This window comes from Oratosquilla oratoria, chromosome 1 (genome assembly GCF_046742065.1).
Source record: "Oratosquilla oratoria isolate Oo_2021 chromosome 1, ASM4674206v1, whole genome shotgun sequence".
Classification (NCBI taxonomy): domain Eukaryota; kingdom Metazoa; phylum Arthropoda; class Malacostraca; order Stomatopoda; family Squillidae; genus Oratosquilla; species Oratosquilla oratoria.
The window spans coordinates 116,025,747-116,049,738 of record NC_134777.1 but is presented as its reverse complement, the minus strand read 5'-3'; the positions used below and the strand labels follow the sequence as shown (position 1 = coordinate 116,049,738).

The 23,992-nt window shown below is 38.9% G+C and overlaps 2 protein-coding genes across 2 annotated transcripts; one reads left to right on the top strand and one right to left on the bottom strand.

Moving 5' to 3' along the window:
- The first annotated feature begins 3,332 nt into the window (after nt 1–3,332).
- On the top strand, nt 3,333–5,299 carry LOC143025210 (uncharacterized). The gene is made up of 3 exons (XM_076184674.1): nt 3,333–3,521; nt 4,691–4,847; nt 5,055–5,299. The coding sequence occupies exons 1-3, from the start codon at nt 3,348–3,350 to the stop codon at nt 5,237–5,239; spliced, it is 516 nt and encodes a 171-aa protein (XP_076040789.1). The 5' UTR covers nt 3,333–3,347; the 3' UTR covers nt 5,240–5,299.
- Nucleotides 5,300–16,301: 11,002 nt separating this feature from the next.
- On the bottom strand, nt 16,302–20,524 carry LOC143029700 (uncharacterized). Its single transcript, XM_076192542.1, has 4 exons — nt 20,515–20,524; nt 18,039–18,244; nt 16,752–16,908; nt 16,302–16,544 (listed from the first exon to the last, which is right to left on the bottom strand). The coding sequence occupies exons 1-4, from the start codon at nt 20,522–20,524 to the stop codon at nt 16,360–16,362; spliced, it is 558 nt and encodes a 185-aa protein (XP_076048657.1). The 3' UTR covers nt 16,302–16,359.
- Between the last annotated feature and the right edge of the window lie 3,468 nt (nt 20,525–23,992).

The following is a 23,992-nucleotide window of genomic DNA, read 5'->3' as shown; positions in this document are numbered from 1 at the left end:
ACCAGTCCGTTAATCTGTTAATCGCTGATTAACTTCATACACAAACTTTCCCTTATTTTCAGATTTTTAGTACATATTCTTATGAGAATATTACAGTATAATTGAAAAAGTAATTGTAACGCTTTCCAACAAAATAAATATGTCTTATCTTATAGTGAAAATGATCTGTGTTTCGTTGGATAAGTCACGGAAACGAATAAACGAAAAGAGTACAAAGATCAAGCTTTCGGAACACAGGATATATTTTCTTTTTGCTGACATAAGCTCACCAACAGTACATATACAGTAGGTGTGACTTACGGTAGCTGCTATGCTAGTAGGAGGGCGGTGGGAGTTTTGGCCGACTGCATACTTGTTTTATTTCGGCTTGGGTCTGTGCAAATATATGCCCCCTTTCCTCATCCGAGAACTTCAGAGCAAAAGGAAATACGAGTCCTTCGTCTCTAGCCCTGGGGTCTATAATCTGTAGTGATTTTAGTTGTTCTGCCTAAATAGTTTAGTTTTCTGTCCGCTGTTTTTTTTTTACCCGATACATATTTAAATCAAAAACAAAGAAATATAATTTGTCTGTCTGATTTTATCCGTTAAGGTAAAATTTGGGGAATGGTCACTATCAGCAAACACAATAATTCATTGTAGCTATTTATACACATAAAATTCAAACCAGAAAACAAAAGTTTACCGTCAATATGAATTATTTATTTATTTATTTGTTTTATTCCTGTAATATCCCAATTTCAGCCATTTTTGTATGTTACCGCGCTTTGTAAAACATGTCTTATTTGGAAATCCAATTGGAGGATTATTTCATTCTCAATGAAGAGGAGACGCTGATTTTCAGCTGTAAGGAGAGGGTGAAGGCATGTTCTCTTCGCTGGAAAGGCAGGCTTAGGCTTACAAAGGATTACAAAGGATTACAAAGGCGGAGCATGCCGACAGGAGACCTTTTGATCCACATCTAGGTCGGATGAAAAAAAAAAAAATCATATTAATAATAAATTAAAACTATAATAATGTAAATTCAACAAATAAAATACATAAATAAATGCATAGGTATAGTTGAATAACAAACAAAAAGGTAAATAGTAAATGATTATAAATTGACATATAACTAATAATAAATGAAAATCAGACAGACAAATTATAACAAAACAAAAACAAATAATATAACAAATTATAATCATTACAGCATCTTACTTAGGTATTTATCTAAATGATTCTTAAAGCTTCGAACTGAACTACATTGCACTACCTGTGCAGGAAGTTTATTCCATTCATCAACTACACGGTTGGCAAAGTTGTTTCTACCTACTTCCAAATTGAATCTATTTCCGGACAGTTTGAGACCATTGTTTCTTGTCTGATTCTCATTCAATGTGAAAATTTGGTCACTTTTGATGTTGTCAATTCCCTTTAAAATCTTAAAGACCTGTATCAAGTCACCTCTGAGTCTACGCTTTTTTAGGGAAAACAGATTCATGTGCTTAAGTCGATTTTCGTATGATTTATTTTTGATATTTGGAATCAGTTTTGTGGCTCGCCGTTGTACTTTTTCCAGTCTGTCAATGTCTTTAATGAGATTCGGTGACCATACGGAAACAGCATATTCCAAATGTGGACGAACTAACGATTTATATAGCTTGTTAATGAGTGATGGACTTTTGAAATCAAAAGATCGCGCAATCAATCCCAGAATCTTATTTGCTTTCTCAGAGGCTGATATACACTGCTTGGATGATTTGAGGTCGTTACTGATAATTACGCCGAGATCTTTTTCACTATCCACTTTTGTTAACGAATTTCCAAATAACTTGTAATCGTACTTACTGTTATTTTTACCTATGTGCATTACCTTGCATTTACTTGTGTTAAATTTCATTAGCCACTTTTCAGACCATTGCTGTAATTGATCTAAATCTTCTTGAATATCTAATTGGTTTGAGTGATCATTTGCCACTCCGCACAGTTTTGTATCATCAGCAAATTTGGAAACAGTAGATTTTAGTCCATTGTCTATATCATTTATATATACTATGAATAGAAGTGGCCCAAGAACGGAACCCTGAGGAACTCCACTTGCAACATTTTTCCATCCAGAAGTTTTTCCATTTAAAACAACTCTCTGTTTTCGACCTTTCAACCAATTACTAGTCCAACCTAATAGGCTACCACTTATTCCATGCAAAGCTAATTTAGTAAGTAGTCTTTCGTGTGGGACGGTATCAAAAGCTTTTGCAAAGTCTTCCTTAGGCTGCGTTTCCGCCGAGCGAGTCTCGTCAGATTCTCATCAACCGTTGTGAGTTCATTTGGGTAGAAACGACTTCGGTTACAATCTTTCGCTTTTTCAATCTTCAAATGTCAAATTGGCTTTGCGTCACGTATTGAGAAACCGAATGGCTAAATGAAAGGAACTAAACCTTTACAAATGTTAGACAGATTGTTGAAATGTTCTCAGGGAAGTCAAGAATGTTGCAAACAAAGTCTTCTTCCAGCTATTCGAATTCACAGCATTTGACGAGAATCAGCCCTGACTCGCTCGGTGGAAACGCGGCCTTAGATTCGAGTAGGTGCACTACGCCGAGCTCGTTTTCGCCCTCATCTCCCAAGAAAAAACGCAAAGCAAATCATCCGGGAGTCTTCTAGGACAACGGCTGCTGCCAGTGGCGTGACGGATTAACGGTAACTTCCGTTACATTCTTCTTAGATTAACGAAGTAACGATTAACGAAGTTAACTTTTTGGTTAACGGAGTAACGATTAACGAGTTAAGTTTTTGGTTAACGATGCCCACATCTGTACCTATCTGAGGAACTTTATTTATATTCTTTTGCTTCCATGTTTGGTTAATACACAGAGTCAAAGTATATGTTTTTATGAATCCCCTTATATATATATATATATATATATATATATATATATATATATATATATATATATATATATATATATATATATATATATATATATATATATATATATATGTAAATCTCCAATCAAACGTGCATAACTAGTCACATCTTAATTTGTATTTAGAACTCATAATCTGTTCTATGGTTCTTATGTCTCATTCTATTCCATCTTATATTATTCTGTCTTATTACATTCAATTTTATTTAATTCTCGTCTATTTTTTTGCCTATTTCCGCATCCAGTGGCATCATAGATGGGGATGGTATGTGGTAATGGGCATGGAACTCCCTAGTGTAGCCCTTATGGTCTCTTGCATTCTCCTTCATTGGAGTACATTTCCATTATACATAACATTGCATCAAGAACTGTATTTTTTGCATTCGTGTCCACGTGTTCACGGCGATAGAGTCCAACAAAGAAAATTATCGGAAAAGGAAAATGATTAAATTCATTCTTAGTAAACCATTTGTGATTTTCCTGCTGACGTCACTAAAGGTCCAGATCGTCCTCCTATATAGGTCCGCCTCCAAGGCGACTCGAGTACCAGTCTCAGGCTCCTCCTCGAGCAAGAAGCACCTAAGGTCTCCCGAAGACGTTTCAACGATGATGAAGGTGAGTCCACGCCATCTCAACACAGGGCCCTCAGCGGTGGCTAGGTCTCAGGAAATGTGGGTGTCATTCGGTTTAACGTCGCGAACTCCCCCCCCCCCTATCAGGAGGCTAGGACGGCGCCCCTTATAGAGGACTTTGTAGCGTGGAATTTATCTCTCCGTGCCCTTGGCTCGAACAGACGTCACCTCGACCCCCGCCGCAAGCAGCGACGCTCTAACCCAGTCGGCCAGCGCGCACCCATATATGAATGTACATTGTTTCTGTGTGTGTTTATTTTGTTTCCAAACGGTGGCTTAAAGGACGAGGGCGAAATTTTTGGAAACGAGTCGCTGGTGGGAAATGGTTCGAATCCCGCTTCGTCGACGCGTGGCGAGAGAATCTTTAGGTTTTAATGTACGAACGAGTATGTGGTTACAGGTACGTTAAAGGGATCACTTTGTACACACACGCACGCACGCACGCACGCACTCACTCTGCTTCACTTCGACGTGCAATTCCGTCTCGAGATCGCTTACATTCATTCTATTTTTTTCAAGCAACCCTCGGAGCCTTGTTATTCTTTTGTTTTTAGTTCAAGTGCGCTGGTGGGGTAGTCGGAAGCGTGCTGGGTCTCGCATTCACTTGTGTGAGGGCTCGAATCCTGCACTCCTTTCCGTTTCCCAGCAGTGACTGTTAGTTACCTGCCCCTCCCCCAACAGTCGTTATAAAGCGCTACTAGGCTCTTTCCTTTATCCTCCAGTTCATCTTTTGGTGTTTTGGTTGGTCCGTGAAGTGTGTATGAGCTGTTTGCGGGAAGGATGGCTGCAGGAAGAGATGCCTGGTCGCCACAAGAGGTCCTCCTGGTCGTGTTCCAGGAACCAGAGGGCCCAGATCTCCTCTGTGCAACGCCGCTCCTTCCGACAGTGGCATCATGTGCATAACACCATCTCCTGATTTCATGTGTGAACTGTCCCGGACCGCCGCGAGGTGGAGGTCCGGGCGAGTGAAAGACCCGCAGACCTCAAGAGAGAGAAAGAGAGAGAGAGAGAGAGAGATAGGGGGGGGAGGGAGAGAGAGAAACTTCGTGCGCAGCAGCGGCAAGCGCGAATGCCTCGCCGACGCAGCGATCGAGCGTCACTCTTGCTCCGCCGCTTTGACTAAGAGTCTTCTCGTCCTCTTGTGACCGCCAGGTAACCGGAGCCCTCGTGGTGGTGTGCGTCCTCGCCCTGGTGTCCATGGAGGCCCAAGCCGGGGAGGCCACGTGCCGATACTGGTGCAAGCACGGTCTCGACAAGGAGAAGTTCTACTGCTGCGAGGACACGCGCAAACCACCCAGCCCAGTGGGAGGTAAGTCAAGAGCTCCAACTCGTACCAGTTCTCTCTGTAAACACAGACTCACGATGCTCAAGATCCCCTTTCAAGTCTTGCAGGCTTTGGAGGACCCCACCGATCTCTTTTCTTTTATTTTCTGTAAGCAGTGTCTGACGACTGTGAGAATCTCTCTTCAAAGGAGCCCTCTTTCATCCCCTCTCTCTCTTCTCCTTTTTCTTGCAGTCAAGAAGAACTTCAAGTGTCCAGATCCCAGGCCAGAATGCCCACATTCTCCCAGAGTTGGACCTCCTGCCACCTGTTCCAACGACTTTAACTGCCACGGCACTGCCAAGTGTTGTTGGGACACGTGTCTGGAGGAGCACGTGTGCAAGCCATCCTTCCCCATCCTCCGTCCGCTTCGGCGCTAAAGACCAGACACACAGTCGTGGCACACCATCTCTTATGAAATAAACACCAATGTTTCTATGTCGGTTTGTTTTGTCTTTTCCCATCGTTTGACTCACTCACTGTGAGCCCCCGTGAATATAGCACCACAAGAACATAGCAACGTAAGAATGGAGGAGACTGCAAAAGACCATAAGGCCTAAACTAGGCAGTTCCTCCTTTCATTCAGATGAGGATTTCAAGATGGCTGCCGTCTGCTTCAGCTCTAGCCAGTGTTTACGAACTTCTCATAGAAACAAAATATGTATTTTATCTAGAACTTTCCATTTTATATAATAACATGATTGTCATGTTTTGTTGGATATATCATACATTTCAGATAACAGGTAACTGTTATGAAGTATTTAAACGATCCGTACAGAAGGTAAATACAGATGGTAAACATATACTGGACAGTATAAAGAAAAAAGAACAGAATTAATCAGAGCTCTATGCAAAAAGACGAAAGGTCAAGCTTATATCTTTACTGATGAATTTGATGTGAATAGATGGCGATAGAGGTTTGAATATTTGTCGTTCCGCTTTTATGCAATAGATGGCATAAGCGACTTCAAATGACGACAATTTCTTCCACACTATCACTTGCTAAAAGCCACAATAGATGGCATTAATAGTTCAAAATAATTGTTAGTCCTTCTTTATACCATAAATTATATTACAACACGAACTTAATATGTTAAATTGAACTATTCTTAAGCGAGCTCTATCAGAAGTTTCTAACCTTCCTTGTTTGAGACAGGTAAGCTTGACAGAACCACGATATTTCACCGTGATACATTCGTTTGATCTCATTTGAGAAAATACTATGGTTATGCTGTTTATAGGTCCAAAATTGCTGGAGAAAAGTTTCTTAATTTAGACAGCTAATTTACAGTGAGTTATTCAAAAGTGGTAATTATATTTACATAAATTTAAGGAAGATTTTGTTTTTGTTTGATTTTTCATGCAATAGATGGCATGCCAGGCTTTATGTTCTTATGTTTATAACACAAATCATAACCTGTCCAGGAAAATCGACCGAAATGATAGCGAAGCAAGCAGAAATAGCTATCAGTCAGACCACAGAGTTTGAAAAGCAATGGGAAATAAGAAACAATAAATACGAGTTCGAGGTGATCCCCAGTTGCAAAGTTCAGCTCGACACCAATAACAGTCGGAGATGAGACCATCGCATACTTCAAACCTGGCAAACTACTGGGACTCAAAGTGACCCAGCTTAGCATACACTGTATAGTAGCTAAGTAAAAAAAAAAATAATAATTTTTTTTGCATCAGCTTTATGTCTGAATGAGAAAAGACAGCAGACATATTCTAACTGATATAATGCAGATATCTAGATTTTAGCATGGCAGTGTTAAATTCTAATAATAGTCCAAACAAGCAGTTGCAAAATATATACTACAAAGTATTACAAAAGAGGAGCATGCCGACAGGAGACCTTTTGGTCCATAACTAGGTCGGATGCGAGAAAAAATTATAATAATGATAGATAAATAAACAAATAAATAAAACTTATAATAATATAAATAATATTAAATAAAACAAATAAATAAATGCATAGATTTAGTTAAATAATAAACAAACAGGTAAATAGTAGATAATAATAAATTGACAGATAAATAATAATGAATGAAAATCAAGCAAATAATAATAAACAAACAAATAATAACAAAGAAATAAACAAATAATATAAAATAAATGGCAGGCATTACAGCATCTTGCTTAGATGTTTATCTAAACGAATCTTAAAGCTTCGAACTGAGCTACATTGCACTGTCTCTGCAGGAAGTTTATTCCATTCATTAACTACACGATTGGGGAAGTTGTTTCTACTCACTTCCAAATTAAATCTGTCCTGACAGTTTGAGACCATTATTTCTAGTCGGATTCTCATTCAGTGTGAAAATTTTGTCACTTCTGAAGTTGTCAATTCCCTTTAGAATCTAAAAGACCTGTATCAATTCACCGCTGAGTCTACGCCTTTGTTAAGGAAAACAGATTCATATGTTTAAGTCGATTTTCGTATGATTTATTTTTGATATTTAGAATCAGTTTTGTGTCTCGCCGTTGTACTTTTTCCAATCTGTCAATATCTTTAATGAGATTCGATGACCATACGGAAACAGCATATTCCAAATGTGGACGAACTATATATTATCCTACTGTATGGGGCTATTGAGATATGTAAAGTATATTTGCAGTCCAGAAGTAAATTTTCATATGTTATCAGTGTCATGTCATACCTTAACTTCACACATAACACTTAACCTTCACACTTAACCTTAACTTTCAACAAATATCTTAAGTGGTTTTGTGCAAAAAAAAAAAAAAAAAAAGATTGACGTCAAATGGCTGTTCTTGGAAGTCGTTCAACCGGCTTCTCCTGACAAATTTTCCTCCTCCTCTTCCATCTCCTACTCCAGCTCATTCCTCCCTTCCTCTTCATCCTTCTCTTATTCCTACAAACTCTTCTCGTTCTCTCGTTCCTCTTCCTTCTCGTTTTATTTCTCCTTTTCGGGTCCAACGGGGGGGAGGGGGCTGAAGCTTCCCCCCCCTCCCAAATTTATTCTCTCATTACCTCATTGCCGAGGTCGAGGAACCTGACTCGTGTACGTGGCAGAAAGCAGTGATACATTGGCAGATTCCCCCCCCCCCCACCGTCCCAGCGTTTAATAAAACACTTCATTGAGCATAATTGAAAGGGTAATCAACACATTATTGAGGGTAAATCTTTAAAAATATAAGTTTTGGTATTACTTTTACCCAATGTTTTGAAACTAAATCAAATGAGAACATATACTTGAATTTATATTCAAAATCATCATATTCGTTCGACAGAGTCTATCTCTTTAAAAACGTCATGTATATTTGGAAAATTCATGTTAGGCTCCTCACACACATTTTGATCCTGGATCCGCTACTCTGTTCTCCTCCCTATACCCCTTCCTTCTCTCTTTCTCCTTCTCCTCTTCCTTCTCTTTTTTCTTTTCCCTTTCCTTCTTCTCCTCTTTTTCCTGCTCCATTTCCTCTTTTTCAATCTTCTCTTTCTTTCCCCCCTTCCTTCTTCTCCTCTTTCTCCTGCTCCACTTCCTCTTTTTCAATCTCCTCTTCTTCTTCCTCCTTCTCCTTATATTTACTTCTGAGAAAGGTCCAGGGGCAGTTGAAAAATGTTGATATGCCGAAAGTCCTCTCGCTAATGTGTACTCCTATGTTTATCATCTTTTCACATGGGTTAACCTTAAATTTGGGCTTCAACCTGTTAAGAATAACAAAACACGTTATTGTATTGTTTATTCAAAAGCAGGGGAATAATAGTTCAGTTGTAACAGAAGATGGTCACATTCAGGAAGTTTTTGTACTTCCACTTTGTACGCCTTAAAAGCGCCAAGCTCCAAAGTATGGCAGTTTCCCCCAACCTAATACGTGATTGGCGGGTAAATATAGTTTTCAAAATTACTACATAAATCTAAAAAGGATGATTTAAATCTGGCAGACCACCTACGCGTCATACTTTCTGTAAACTCCAACAGATGGCTCTGGCAGTTCAAACAACAACAATATTCTGGTTTTACTGCATTTCTTTATTGAGGACTGGTGAATTGAAATGTATGATATATACAAGAAAATATGACAATCATCAATCATTTTCTTCTATAAAATTGAAAGTTCTGACAAGAACATAAATCTTATATTTCTCAGATGGAGCGTAATCCTACAGAGCGGAAGCGACCGCCATCTTGAAACCTGTTGAATTCATTAACCAGGGACATGATGCAGTTCTGCTTCATGTTGGCGTTGTTTTTAGTAACATGCTGTCATGCCCAACTGTAAACTAAAGCATGCATGGGAGTAATTACAATCCAGAGGGAGAGCTATGGGAGTTTAACACCCAAAATCACTTAACGACAGCCTGAATATAGGGAATATAGGAAAAAGTGCCAGACAGCAGGGAAGGTATTTAGGAAGGACCCAGTAATATTTTAATTTTTCTTTCAATGCAGAATCCATTCTTGAACGGGAATAGTAATAAATTGCCGAAGAAAGCAAAAGCCACATTGAAAAGATGAAAGATGAATATATATATGTATATATATATATATATATATATATATATATATATATTTATGTATATACACATATATACGAGTGTATATATATATATATATATATATATATATATACATATTAATAAATAAATAGATAATATGTCTTTTTTGGCAAAATGATCTAGCCGGTGACGATGATTAGGTAACAGTCCATGAGAACCTCATTGGCTGAGAAAGTGGTGACGTCACGGCAACGAGGACAACTGATTGGCCGAGAGCAGTGGTGTCACGGCAACGAAGACGAATGATTGGCCGAGAACACTGACGTCACGGCAACTGAGACGATTGATTGAGATGCCGGCGCTCGTGTATATATATATATATATGTATATATATATATGTATATATATATATATATATATATATATATATATATATATATATACATATATGTATATATCTATCTATATATAATATCTTTTTCAACAACATATCACTTTTAATTCCATACCATCGCAAACGAGACTGAGAGTCGCTCGAAGGAGGCATCCGTCGGAAATTGAAACGTGGACGAGCCGAGGATTCGAACCCAGCTAACCCGTAACAAAGTTACATTGACGTAAACCAATACCCTATCAAGAGAGATATTGATTTACGTCAATGTAACTTTGTTACGGGTTGGCTAGGTTCGAATCCTCGGCTCGTCCACGTTTCAATTTCCAACGTATGCCTCCTTCGAACGACTCTCAGTCTCGTTTGCGATAGTATGGAATTAAAAGTGATATGTGGTTGAAAAATATATTAATTGATCACTGGAAACCATTCAGTGTGTATGTATATATATCTATATATATATATCACTTTGACAAAATGTTGTGGCACATATGTAATTAATATTCACGAAGAACCCACAGTTGGAATAAAAAGGAAACTTTAGAAGAATGTGTAACTTCTATATTTCGGCTAATAACTATAGCCCTCATCAGGAAAGTACAGATTATAAGAATTTGCAGGGATATAGGTACAAAGAGATATGTGAAGAAGGGGAACACGCATAGTTAAAAACAGGATGACCCGTCTCGCAGGGCGTAGTCAGAGGTGAGGGGAAGAAGGGTGGAGGTGTGAGGTCATGAGAAAGGGCGGGGAGAGTCAGGAGGGTGATAATTCTTCACCAAGCGGCTCACAGCTAGCCGTGAAATAATGTCCTGGGACCATTGACCTTTGGAGATGTTCAAGTTCGGACATTCTTCGATTAAGGCTGATTCAACAATTTTTTTTTCTAAAACTACAGTTGGACTTGAACAGAATTTTGGCCTTGTCCCAGTCAGTCAAGACTGTGATTTTTGGTACTGACGTGTTGGAACACCGCGGAATTTTCTTGGGCAAAAAATACAGTTCTTGATGCAATGTTATGGATAATGGAAATGTACGATAAAAATTTGAAGGCCTAAAGAGATGATACTTCAACTTCATTACTTCTAAACTTGGGTAATGACTATATCACTATAATATACTGTATCCACTCAACTTTGGGGCCTAGATGATTGTTATTCATTTCATTCAACATTGTGTAATATATTTCATAGGTTCCATTGGAATTCAGCCCACATGGGATTCAGCCCAAAGGGATTTAGCCTAACCTATCCCAACTAACCCATTATTTTTAGTGAATTTAAAAGTGGACTGAATCCTGTGTGGGCTGAATTCCAAGCCCACCTATTTCATATCCTGTTAATTATTTCCAAATAATCTAGTGGCTTGTGTGAATATGATCATTATCTAAAAAAAATAACTACTGTACTCAAAAGTAGTCTAAATCACACTGTATTCATTCATTTATAAACTATGCAATATGCTAAATCTTTCTGTTTCCATTTCAGGATCTGTATCAACAGCTTCAATCCCTTCATCATCGGCTCCACTTGAATTATCTGCAAACCTGACTCCACCATTAAAATGGTCACTATCAGACTCCTCCACAGGCGCCACTTCTCCTAAATCATTTTCATTTAAAAGTAAGTCATCAAGATCTCTGGACGGATTTATCATAAAAACTTCAGCCTCTCAGAAGGAAAATCTCGACAAAGAAGTTGCAAGAATGATATTTACTACAAATTCACCATTTCGTCTTGTTGAGCATCCTCAGTTTCTCAAGATGGTTCAGAACCTGAGGCCAGGTTATATTCCTCCATCCAGAAAAGATATTGCTGATAAGTACTTGGATCTCGTGTATGAAAAGGAATATAAGAAGTGTGCAGATGACCTGAATAATGAAACTGTATGTCTTTCAATTGATGGGTGGTCTAACATCCATAATGAGCCCATGATATGTGTGACTGTAACAACATCCCCTGGTCAGATTTATTTAGTTGCCACAGTAGACACACCAGGGAAACCTCACACTGCTGAATATCTTCTACAACTTGTACAAAATTCGATCAAGAAGGCTGAAAACAAGATTTTGGTTGTCACATTGGAAGTGTTGTGACAGACAATGCAGCAAATGTCACCAAGATGAGAGAACTCTTGGAGGAATCGAGTGAACCTGAGCATTACGTCCTCACATACGGCTTATAACGTTCCTTGTATACTTGTGGCAAGTCTATATAACACTGCTCCTCATATTGATATGCTAAGAATGGCCTTTAGCAATCAGATCGCATATCAGATAGCAATCCCACAATATCTAAAATCTATAAAGAAAATCTATTTAAATCAAATAAATCTGATTTAAAAAAAATCTATTTTCTATATTTTTTAAAAAGATAAAAAAAAAAAAAAAAAATCGCCAAATGTACATAATGAACAACAAGGGACCAGAAACCGAGCCCTGGGGGACCCTGCTAGTAACATTGCCCCACCTAGATTTTATTCCATTTATGGTGACCCGCTGTTTTTCTGTTACTAATCCAAGCTCTAATCCATTCTAACATTTTTCCTCCTATGCCATGGGCTTTGATTTTATTTAGTAGTCTCTGGTGAGGCACCCTATCGAACGCTTTGCTAAAGTCAAGGTAAATAACATCGTAATTTTCATTGTTATCTGACGCCTTATATACTTTAGTGTAAAAGGATAGAAGATTAGTCACACATGACTTACTCTTGGAGAAACCATGCTGTGAATCACGAATCAAATTATGTCCTTCGATGTGTTCTCTGAGTCTATTCACTATTATTGATTCAAGCATTTTTCCTATAACCGATGTCAAACTGATTGGCCTGTAGTTGCATAAGGACGATCTATCTTCCTTCTTAAAAACAGGAACAACGTTTGCCTGCATCCAAGCAGTTGGCACAAAACCAGTGTCTACCGATATATATATATATATATATATATATATATATATATATATATATATATATGTATATATATATATATATATATATATATATATATATATATATATATATATATTCCTCTTTCACCTTTTCAATATAGCTTTTGCTTTCTTCGGCAATTTATTACTATTTCCGTTCAAGAATGGATTCTGCATTGAAAGAAAAATTAAAATATTACTGGGTCCTTCCTAAATACCTTCCCTGCTGTCTGGCACTTTTTCCTATATTCCCTATATTCAGGCTGTCGTTAAGTGATTTTGGGTGTTAAACTCCCATAGCTCTCCCTCTGGATTGTAATTACTGCCATACATGCTTTAGTTTACAGTTGTGCATGACAGCATGTTACTAAAAACAACGCCAACATGAAGCAGAACTGCATCATGTCCCTGGTTAATGAATTCACCAGGTTTCAAGATGGCGGTCGCCTCAGCTCTGTAGGATTACGCTCCATCTGAGAAATATAAGATTTATGTTCTTTTGAGAACTTTCAATTTTATAGAAGAAAATGATTGATGATTGTCATATTTTCTTGTATATATCATACATTTCAATTCACCAGTCCTCAATAAAGAAATGCAGTAAAAGCAGAATATTATCGGCTGAAAGAAACCTGCACAGCGAAGCTATAGCGATAATCCCATACCACAGTCCTGGTCATATGGCCATTTCCCGAAGGTTGAGTGTGGTTTGAATCTTCCGCCAAAATGATCGGAAATTTACAATTCCCGGCTCTGTGCAGGCATGCGCATTGTCGACCCCACCTCCCCCTCCCTTCTTAACCGGCTCGCTGAGCCGGGCCCGTCACTTCACTGCGCGGAACGGACAGAGCGGTACACCAGCAGCTGGCCTAGGGGCCAGTAAGTCCGTTCCTGCTGGTTATTCGACTGATAGTTTTCAGCGCTTTCTGCATGGTTGCCGGTTTGTCTCCTTCTTTAACTTGAGCTAATCTACAGTCGTGAAGGTCGAGAATTTGACCATGTTAAAATCAATTTCAACGCTCACTGTGACTCCGGTTGAAATGAACATGACTTTTCCTATTGAACTTAAGCTAATCTACAGTCATGATGGTCGAGAATTTTACCATGTTAAAATCAATTACGACGCTCACTGTGACTCAGGTCGAAATGGACATGACTTTTCCTATTCAACTTAAGCTAATCTATAGTCATGATGGTCAAGAATTTTACCATGTTAAAACTAATTTCAACGCCCACTGTGACTCAGGTCGACATAAACATGACTTTTCCTATTCAACTTAAGCTAATCTACAGTCATGATGGTCGATATTTTTACAATGTTAAAATTAATATCGACGATCATTGTGACTCAGGTCGAAATGAACATGACTTTTCCTATTCAACCTAAGCTAATCTACAATCATGATGGTCGAGAATTTGACCATGCTTGATTAATTTCAAAGCTCACTGTGACTCTGGACGAAGTGAACATGACTTTTCCTATTCAACTTGAGCTAATCTACAGTCATGACGGTCGAGAATTTTACCATGTTAAAATTAATTTCGACGCTCATTGTGACTCAGGTCGAAAGGATCATGACTTTTCCTATTCAACTTAAGCTAATCTACAATCATGATGGTCGAGAATTTGACCATGTTTGATTAATTTCAAAGCTCACTGTGACTCTGGACGAAGTGAACATGACTTTTCCTGTTCAACTTGAGCTAATCTACAGTCATGATGGTCGAGAATTTGACCATGTTAAAATTAATTTCAAGCTCACTGTGACTCAGGTCGAAATGAACATGACTTTTCCTATTCAACTTAAGCTAATCTACAATCATGGTGGTCGAGATTTTTACCATGTTAAAATTAATTTTGACGCTCATTTTGACTCAGGTCGAAATGGACATGACTTTCCTATTCAACTTAAGCTAATCTATAGTCATGATGGTCAAGAATTTTACCATGTTAAAACTAATTTCAACGCCCACTGTGACTCAGGTCGACATAAACATGATTTTTTCTATTCATCTTAAGCTAATCAACAGTTATGATGGTCGAGAATTTTACCATGTTGAAATTAATTTCGACGCTCACTGTGACTCAGGTCGAAATGAACATGACTTTTCCTATTCAACTTAAGCTAATCTACAGTCATGATGGTCGAGAATTTTACCACGTTTAGTTACTTTCAAAGCTCACTGTGACTCTGGACGAAGTGAACATGACTTTTCCTATTCAACTTAAGCTAATGTACAGTCATGATGGTCGAGAATTTTACCATGTTAAAACTAATTTCAACGTCTCACTGTGACCCATAACGAAATGGACATGACTTTTCCTATTCAACTTAAGCTAATCTATAGTCATGATGGTCAAGAACTTTACCATGTTAAAACTAATTTCAACGCCCACTGTGACTCGGGTCGACATGAACATGACTTTTCCTATTCAACTTAGTTTAATCTACAGTCATGATGGTCGAGACGTTTACCATGTTGAAATTTATTTCAACGCTCACTGGGACTAGCCGTGAAATAATGTCCGGGGACCATTGACCTTTGGAGATGTTCAAGTTCGGACATTTTTCGATTAAGGCTGATTCAACAATTTTTCTTCTAAAACTACAGTTGGACTTGAACAGAATTTTGGCCTTGTCCCAGTCAAGACTGTGATTTTTGGTACTGACGTGTTGGAACACCGCGGACTTTTCTTGGGCATACCTGATGGATGTTTTGTGCTCCATTAACCTGGTGTTAAGATCTCTTCCGGTTTGTATATATATATATGTATACACACACATATATATGTAGTGTCTGAAGACTGCCGCCAGGCGATTTTATTCAAACAATATATTTTTCTTTGCTGTTGAGGTCAAACGGTTACGTTCCAGGAAATCTCTCAGCTGTGCTCACCCTCCTCCTCCTCCTCCTTCTCCCCTTTGTTCTCCTGCTTCTCCGACTCCCTTTCATCTACTCCTCCTCCTTCTCTTTCTCCTCCTTCACCTCCTACTCCTCTTCCTCCCCTTCCTCCTCCTTCTCCTCCTCCTCTTCACCTCGTCCTCCTTGTCTTCCTCTTCCTTCTCCTTCTCCTCCTCTTCCTCCACTTTGTCCTCCTTACATTCAAGATCATTTGCAAAGGTGAGATTTCTCAGCAGACGCAAGAATCGGGAGAGAAGAAAAGTTGAAAAATTTCCTCTCTTCCTCTTTGTCCCTCTCTTATTCTTTCTCTCTCTCTCAGTTTTCTTCAATCATCTTTTTCTTGACATTCACGTGGTCACCCTGATCACGTGATCCTGATCACCTCTGGACAAAGAACGATTTTTGTTTTGTCACGTGATCAGCCTCCAGTCATGGTACGGTGGCAGTATGGCACCCCTCTCTAGGTTTAAGATGGAAATAGGCAAAAACTAGTGGACCAGTAGAGTGGTCAACGAATGGAATAGACTTAGGAACCATCTAGTTAGTGAGCGCTGAAACAATTGGTTGTTTTAAGAGAAGATGAGATAACTTTATAGAGAGGAATGACAGGTGGCAAGGACCATGGAACTGCCGAGTCTAGGCCTTATGGTCTCTTGTAGTCTACTCCATTCTTACGTTGCTATGTTCTTGTGGTGCTATATTCAAGGGGGCTCACAGTGAGTGAGTCAGACGATGGGAAAAGACAAAACAAACCGACATAGAAACATTGGTGTTTATTTCATAAGAGATGGTGTGCCACGACTGTGTGTCTGGTCTTTAGCGCCGAAGCGGACGGCGGATGGGGAAGGATGGCTTGCACACGTGCTCCTCCAGACACGTGTCCCAACAACACTTGGCAGTGCCTTCGCAGTTGAAGTCGTTGGAACAGGTGGCAGGAGGTCCAACTCTGGGAGAATGTGGGCATTCTGGCCTGGGATCTGGACACTTGAAGTTCTTCTTGACTGCAAGAAAAAGGAGAAGAGAGAGAGGGGATGAAAGAGGGCTCCTTTGAAGAGAGATTCTCACAGTCGTCAGACACTGCTTACAGAAAATAAAAGAAAAGAGATCGGTGGGGTCCTCCAAAGCCTGCAAGACTTGAAAGGGGATCTTGAGCATCGTGAGTCTGTGTTTACAGAGAGAACTGGTACGAGTTGGAGCTCTTGACTTACCTCCCACTGGGCTGGGTGGTTTGTGCGAGTCCTCGCAGCAGTAGAACTTCTCCTTGTCGAGACCGTGCTTGCACCAGTATCGGCACGTGGCCTCTTGGGCTTGGGCCTCCATGGACACCAGGGCGAGGACGCACACCACCACGAGGGCTCCGGTTACCTGGCGGTCAGAAGAGGACGAGAAGACTCTTAGTCAAAGCGGCGGAGCAAGAGTGACGCCCGATCGCTGCGTCGGCGAGGCATTCGCGCTTGCCGCTTCTGCGCACGAAGTTTCTCTCTGTCCCTCCCCCCCCTATCTCTCTCTCTCTCTCTCTCTCTCTCTTTCTCTCTCTTGAGGTCTGCGGGTCTTTCACTCGCCCGGACCTCCACCTCGCGGCGGTCCGGGACAGTTCACACATGAAATCAGGAGATGGAGTTATGCACATGATGCCACTGTCGGCAGGAGCGGCGTTGCACAGAGGAGATCTGGGCCCTCTGGTTCCTGGAACACGACAAGGAGGACCTCTTGTGGCGACCAGGCATCTCTTCCTGCAGCCATCCTTCCCGCAAACAGCTCATACATACTTCACGGACCAACCAAAACACCAAAAGATGAACTGGATGATAAAGGAAAGAGCCTAGTAGCGCTTTTTAACGTCTGTTGAGGGGGGAGGGGCAGGTAACTAACAGTCACTGCTGGGAAGCGGAAAGGAGTGCAGGATTCGAACACACACACAAGTGAATGCGAGACCCAGCACACTTCCGACTACCCCACCAGTGCACTTGAACTAAAAACAAAAGAATAACAAGGCTCCGAGACGGAATTGCACGTGGAAGTGAAGCAGAGTGAGTGCGTGCGTGCGTGTGTGTACAAAGTGATCCCTTTAACGTACCTGTAACCACATATTCGTTGGTAAATTAAAACCTAAAGATTCTCTCGCCACGCGTCGACGAAGCGGGGCTCGAACCATTTCCCACCAGCGACTCGTTTCTAAAAGTTTCGTTCTCGTCCTTTAAGCCACCGCATGGAAACAAAATAAAGACATATAGAAACAATGTACATTCATATATGGTTGAGCGCTGGCCGAGCGGGTTAGAGCGTCGCTACTTGCGGCGGAGGTCGAGGTGACGTCTGTTCGAGCCAAGGGCACGGATACATAAATTCCACATTACAAAGTCCTCTGTAAGAGGCGACGTCCTAGCCTCCTGATAGGGGGGGGGGGGAGTTCGCGACGTTAAATCGAATGACACCCACATTTCCTGAGACCTAGCCACCGCTGAGGGCCCTGTGTTGAGATGGCGTGGACTCACCTTCATCATCGTTGAAACGTCTTCGGGAGAGCTTAGGTGCTTCTTGCTCGAGGAGGAGCCTGAGACTGGTACTCGAGTCGCCTTGGAGGCGGACCTATATAGGAGAACGATCTGGGCCTTCAGTGACGTCAGCAGGAAAACCACAAACGGTTTACTAAGAATGAATTGAATTATTTTCCTTTTCCGAGAATTTTCTTGGTTGGACTCTGTCGGCGTGAAGACGTGGACACGAATGCAAAAAATACAGTTCTTGATGCAATGTTATGGATAATGGAAATGTACGATAAAAATTTGAAGGCCTAAAGAGATGATACTTCAACTTCATTACTTCTAAACTTGGGTAATGACTATATCACTATAATATACTGTATCCACTCAACTTTGGGGCCTAGATGATTGTTATTCATTTCATTCAACATTGTGTAATATATTCCATAGGTTCCATTGGAATTCAGCCCACATGGGATTCAGCCCAAAGGGATTTAGCCTAACCTATCCCAACTAACCCATTATTTTTAGTGAATTTAAAAGTGGACTGAATCCTGTGTGGGCTGAATTCCAAGCCCACCTATTTCATATCCTGTTAATTATTTCCAAATAATCTAGTGGCTTGTGTGAATATGATCATTATCTAAAAAAAAAAACTACTGTACTCAAAAGTAGTCTAAATCACACTGTATTCATTCATTTATAAATTATGCAATATGCTAAATCTTTCTGTTTCCATTTCAGGATCTGTATCAACAGCTTCAATCCCTTCATCATCGGCTCCACTTGAATTATCTGCAAACCTGACTCCACCATTAAAATGGTCACTATCAGACTCCTCCACAGGCGCCACTTCTCCTAAATCATTTTCATTTAAAAGTAAGTCATCAAGATCTCTGGACGGATTTATCATAAAAACTTCAGCCTCTCAGAAGGAAAATCTCGACAAAGAAGTTGCAAGAATGATATTTACTACAAATTCACCATTTCGTCTTGTTGAGCATCCTCAGTTTCTCAAGATGGTTCAGAACCTGAGGCCAGGTTATATTCCTCCATCCAGAAAAGATATTGCTGATAAGTACTTGGATCTCGTGTATGAAAAGGAATATAAAAAGTGTGCAGATGACCTGAATAATGAAACTGTATGTCTTTCAATTGATGGGTGGTCTAACATCCATAATGAGCCCATGATATGTGTCACTCTAACAACATCCCCTGGTCAGATTTATTTAGTTGCCACAGTAGACACACCAGGGAAACCTCACACTGCTGAATATCTTCTACAACTTGTACAAAATTCGATCAAGAAGGCTGAACAAGATTTTGGTTGTCACATTGGAAGTGTTGTGACAGACAATGCAGCAAATGTCACCAAGATGAGAAAAGTCTTGGAGGAATCGAGTGAACCTGAGCATTACGTCCTCACATACGGCTTATACCGTTCCTTGTATACTTGTGGCAAGTCTATATAACACTGCTCCTCATATTGATATGCTAAGAATGGCCTTTAGCAATCAGATCGCATATCAGATAGCAATCCCACAATATTTAAAATCTATAAAGAAAATCGATTTAAATCAAATAAATCTGATTTAGATAAAAAAATCTATTTTATATATTTTTTAAAAAGATAAAGAAAAAAAAAATCGCCAAATGTACATAATGAACAACAAGGGACCAGAAACCGATCCCTGGGGGACCCCGCTAGTAACATTGCCCCACCTAGATTTTATTCCATTTATGGTGACCCGCTGTTTTCTATTACTAATCCAAGCTCTAATCCATTCTAACATTTTTCCTCCTATGCCATGGGCTTTGATTTTATTTAGTAGTCTTTGGTGAGGCACCCTGTCGAACGCTTTGCTAAAGTCGAGGTAAATAACATCGTAATTTTCATTGTTATCTGACGCCATATATACTTTAGTGTAAAAGGATAGAAGATTAGTCACACATGACTTACCCTTGGAGAAACCATGCTGTGAATCACGAATCAAATTATGTCCTTCGATGTATTCTCTGAGTCTATTTATTGATTCAAGCATTTTTCCTATAACCGATGTCAAACTGATTGGCCTGTAGTTGCATAAGGACGATCTATCTTCCTTCTTAAAAACAGGAACAACGTTTGCCTGCATCCAAGCAGTTGGCACAAAACCAGTGTCTACCGATATATATATATATATATATATATATATATATGTATATATATATATATATATATATATATATATATATATATATATATATATATATATATATATATTCCTCTTTCACCTTTTCAATATAGCTTTTGCTTTCTTCGGCAATTTATTACTATTTCCGTTCAAGAATGGATTCTGCATTGAAAGAAAAATTAAAATATTACTGGGTCCTTCCTAAATACCTTCCCTGCTGTCTGGCACTTTTTCCTATATTCCCTATATTCAGGCTGTCGTTAAGTGATTTTGGGTGTTAAACTCCCATAGCTCTCCCTCTGGATTGTAATTACTGCCATACATGCTTTAGTTTACAGTTGTGCATGACAGCATGTTACTAAAAACAACGCCAACATGAAGCAGAACTGCATCATGTCCCTGGTTAATGAATTCACCAGGTTTCAAGATGGCGGTCGCCTCAGCTCTGTAGGATTACGCTCCATCTGAGAAATATAAGATTTATGTTCTTTTGAGAACTTTCAATTTTATAGAAGAAAATGATTGATGATTGTCATATTTTCTTGTATATATCATACATTTCAATTCACCAGTCCTCAATAAAGAAATGCAGTATAATCCAGTATATTGTCGTTGTTTGAACTGCCAGAGCCATCTGTTAGAGTTTACAGAAAGTATGACGCGTAGGTGGTCTGCCAGATTTAAATAATCCTTTTTAGATTTATGTAGTAATTTTGAAAACTGTATTGACCTGCAAATCACGTATTAGGTTGAGGGAAACTGCCATACTTTGGAACTTGGCGCTTTTAAGGCGTACAAAGTGGAAATACAAAAACTTCCTGAATGTGACCATCTTCTGTTACAACTGAACTATTATTCCCCTGCTTTTGAATAAACAATACAATAACGTGTTTTGTTATTCTTAACAGGTTGAAGCCCAGATTTAAGGTTAAACCACGTGAAAAGATGATAAACACAGGAGTACACTTTAGCGAGAGGACTTTCGGCATATCAACATTTTTCAACTGCCCCTGGACCTTTCTCAGAAGTAAATATAAGGAGAAGGAGGAAGAGGAAGAGGAGATTGAAAAAGAGGAAGTGGAGCAGGAGAAAGAGGAGAAGAAGGAAGGGGGGAAAGAAAGAGAAGAAAGAGGAGATTGAAAAAGAGGAAGTGGAGCAGGAGAAAGAGGAGAAGAAGGAAAGGGAAAAGAAAAAAGAGAAGGAAGAGGAGAAGGAGAAAGAGATAAGGAAGGGGTATAGGGAGGAGAACAGAGTAGCGGATCCAGGATCAAAATGTGTGTGAGGAGTCTAACATGAATTTTGCAAATATATATGACGTTTTTAAAGAGATATACTCTGTCGAACGAATATGATGATTTTGAATATAAATTCAAGTATATGTTCTCATTTGATTTAGTTTCAAAACATTGGGTAAGAGTAATACCAAAACTTATGTTTTTAAAGATTTACCCTCAATAATGTGTTGATTACCCTTTCAGTTATTCTCACTGAAGTGTTTTATTAAATGCTGGGGTGGGGGGGGAATCTGCCACTCTATTACTGCTTGCTGTCACGTATACGAGTCAGGTTCCTCGACCTCGGCAATGAGGTAATGAGAGAATAAATTTGAGATGGGGGGGAGCTTCAGCCCCCCTCCCCCCCGTTGGACCCGAAAAGGAGAAATAAAACGAGAAAGAAGAGGAACGAGAGAAGGAGAAGAGTTTGTAGGAATAAGAGAAGGATGAAGAGGAAGGGAAGAATGAGCTGGAGTAGGAGATGGAAGAGGAGGAGGAAAATTTGTCAGGAGAAGCCGGTTGAACGACTTCCAAGAACAGCCATTTGTCGTCAATCTATTTTTTATTTGCACAAAACCACTTAAGATATTTGTTGAAATGAAATGTGTGAAGTTAAGGTATGACGTGACACTGATAACATATGAAAATTTACTTCTGGACTGCAAATATACTTTACATATCTTAATAGCCCCATACAGTAAAATAATATATAATTAGTTCGTCCACATTTGGAATATGCTGTTTCCGTATGGTCATCGAATCTCATTAAAGATATTGACAGATTGGAAAAAGTACAACGGCGAGCCACAAAACTGATTCTAAATATCAAAAATAAATCATACGAAAATCGACTTAAACATATGAATCTGTTTTCCTTAACAAAGGCGTAGACTCAGAGGTGAATTGATACATGTCTTTTAGATTCTAAAGGGAATTGACAACTTCAGAAGTGACAAAAATTTCACACTGAATAAGAATCCGACTAGAAATAATGGTCTCCAACTGTCAGGACATAGATTTAATTTGGAAGTGAGTAGAAACAACTTCCCCAACCGTGTAGTTAATGAATGGAATAAACTTCCTGCAGAGACAGTGCAATGTAGCTCAGTTCGAAGCTTTAAGATTCGTTTAGATAAACATCTAAGCAAGATGCTGTAATGCCCGCCATTTATTTTATATTATTTGTTTATTTCTTTGTTATTATTTGTTTGTTTATTATCATTTGCTTGATTTTCATTCATTATTATTTATCTGTCAATTTATTATTATCTACTATTTACCTGTTTGTTTATTATTTAATTAAATCTATGCATTTATTTATTTGTTATATTTAATATTATTTATATTATTATAAGTTTTATTTATTTGTTTATTTATCTATCATTATTATACTTTTTTTTCTCGCATCCGACCTAGTTATGGACCAAAAGGTCTCCTGTCGGCATGCTCCTCTTTTGTAATACTTTGTAGTATATATTTTGCAACTGCATGTTTGGACTATTATTAGAATTTAACACTGCCATGCTAAAATCTAGATATCTGCATTATATCAGTTAGAATATGTCTGTTGTCTTTTCTCATTCATACATAAAGCTGATGCAAATTTTTTTATTATTATTTTTTTTTACTTAGCTACTATACAGTGTATGCTAAGCTGGGTTACTTTGAGTCCCAGTAGTTTGCCAGGTTTGAAGTATGCGATGGTCTCATCGCCGACTGTTCTTGGTGTCGAGCTGAACTTCGCAACTGGGGATCACCTCGAACTCGTATTTATTTATTTATTTATTTTATATATATATATATATTTTATATCCCATTGCTTTTCAAACTCCGTGGTCCCACTGATAGCTATTTCTGCTTGCTTCGCTATCATTTCGGTCGATTTTCCTGGATAGGTCATGATTTGTGTTATAAATATAAGAGCATGAGAACATAAAGCCTGGCATGCCATCTATTGCATGCAAAATCAAACAAAAACAAAATCTTCCTTAAATTTATGTAAATATAATTACCACTTTTGAATAACTCACTCTAAATTAGTTGTGTTTAAATTGAAAGCCTTTTCTCCATCAATTTTGGACCTATAAACAGCATAACCATAGAATTTTCTCAAGTAAGATCAAACGAATGTATCACGGTAAATTATCGTGGTTCTGACAAGCTTACCTGTCTCAAACAAGGAAGGTTTGATAAGGCTCCCTTAAGAATAGTTCAATTTAACATATTAAGTTCGTGTTGTAATGTAATTTATGGTATAAAGAAGGATTAACAATTATTTTGAACTATTAATGCCATTTATTGTGGCTTTTAGCAAGTGATAGTGTGGAAGAAATTGTCATTTGAAGTCACTTATGCCATCTATTGCATAAAAGCGGAACGACAAATATTCAAACCTCTATCGCCATCTATTCACATCAAATTCATCAGTAAAGATATAAGCTTGACCTTTCGTCTTTTTGCATAGAGCTCGATTAATTCTGTTTTTCTTTTTCTTTACACTGTCCAGTATATGTTTACC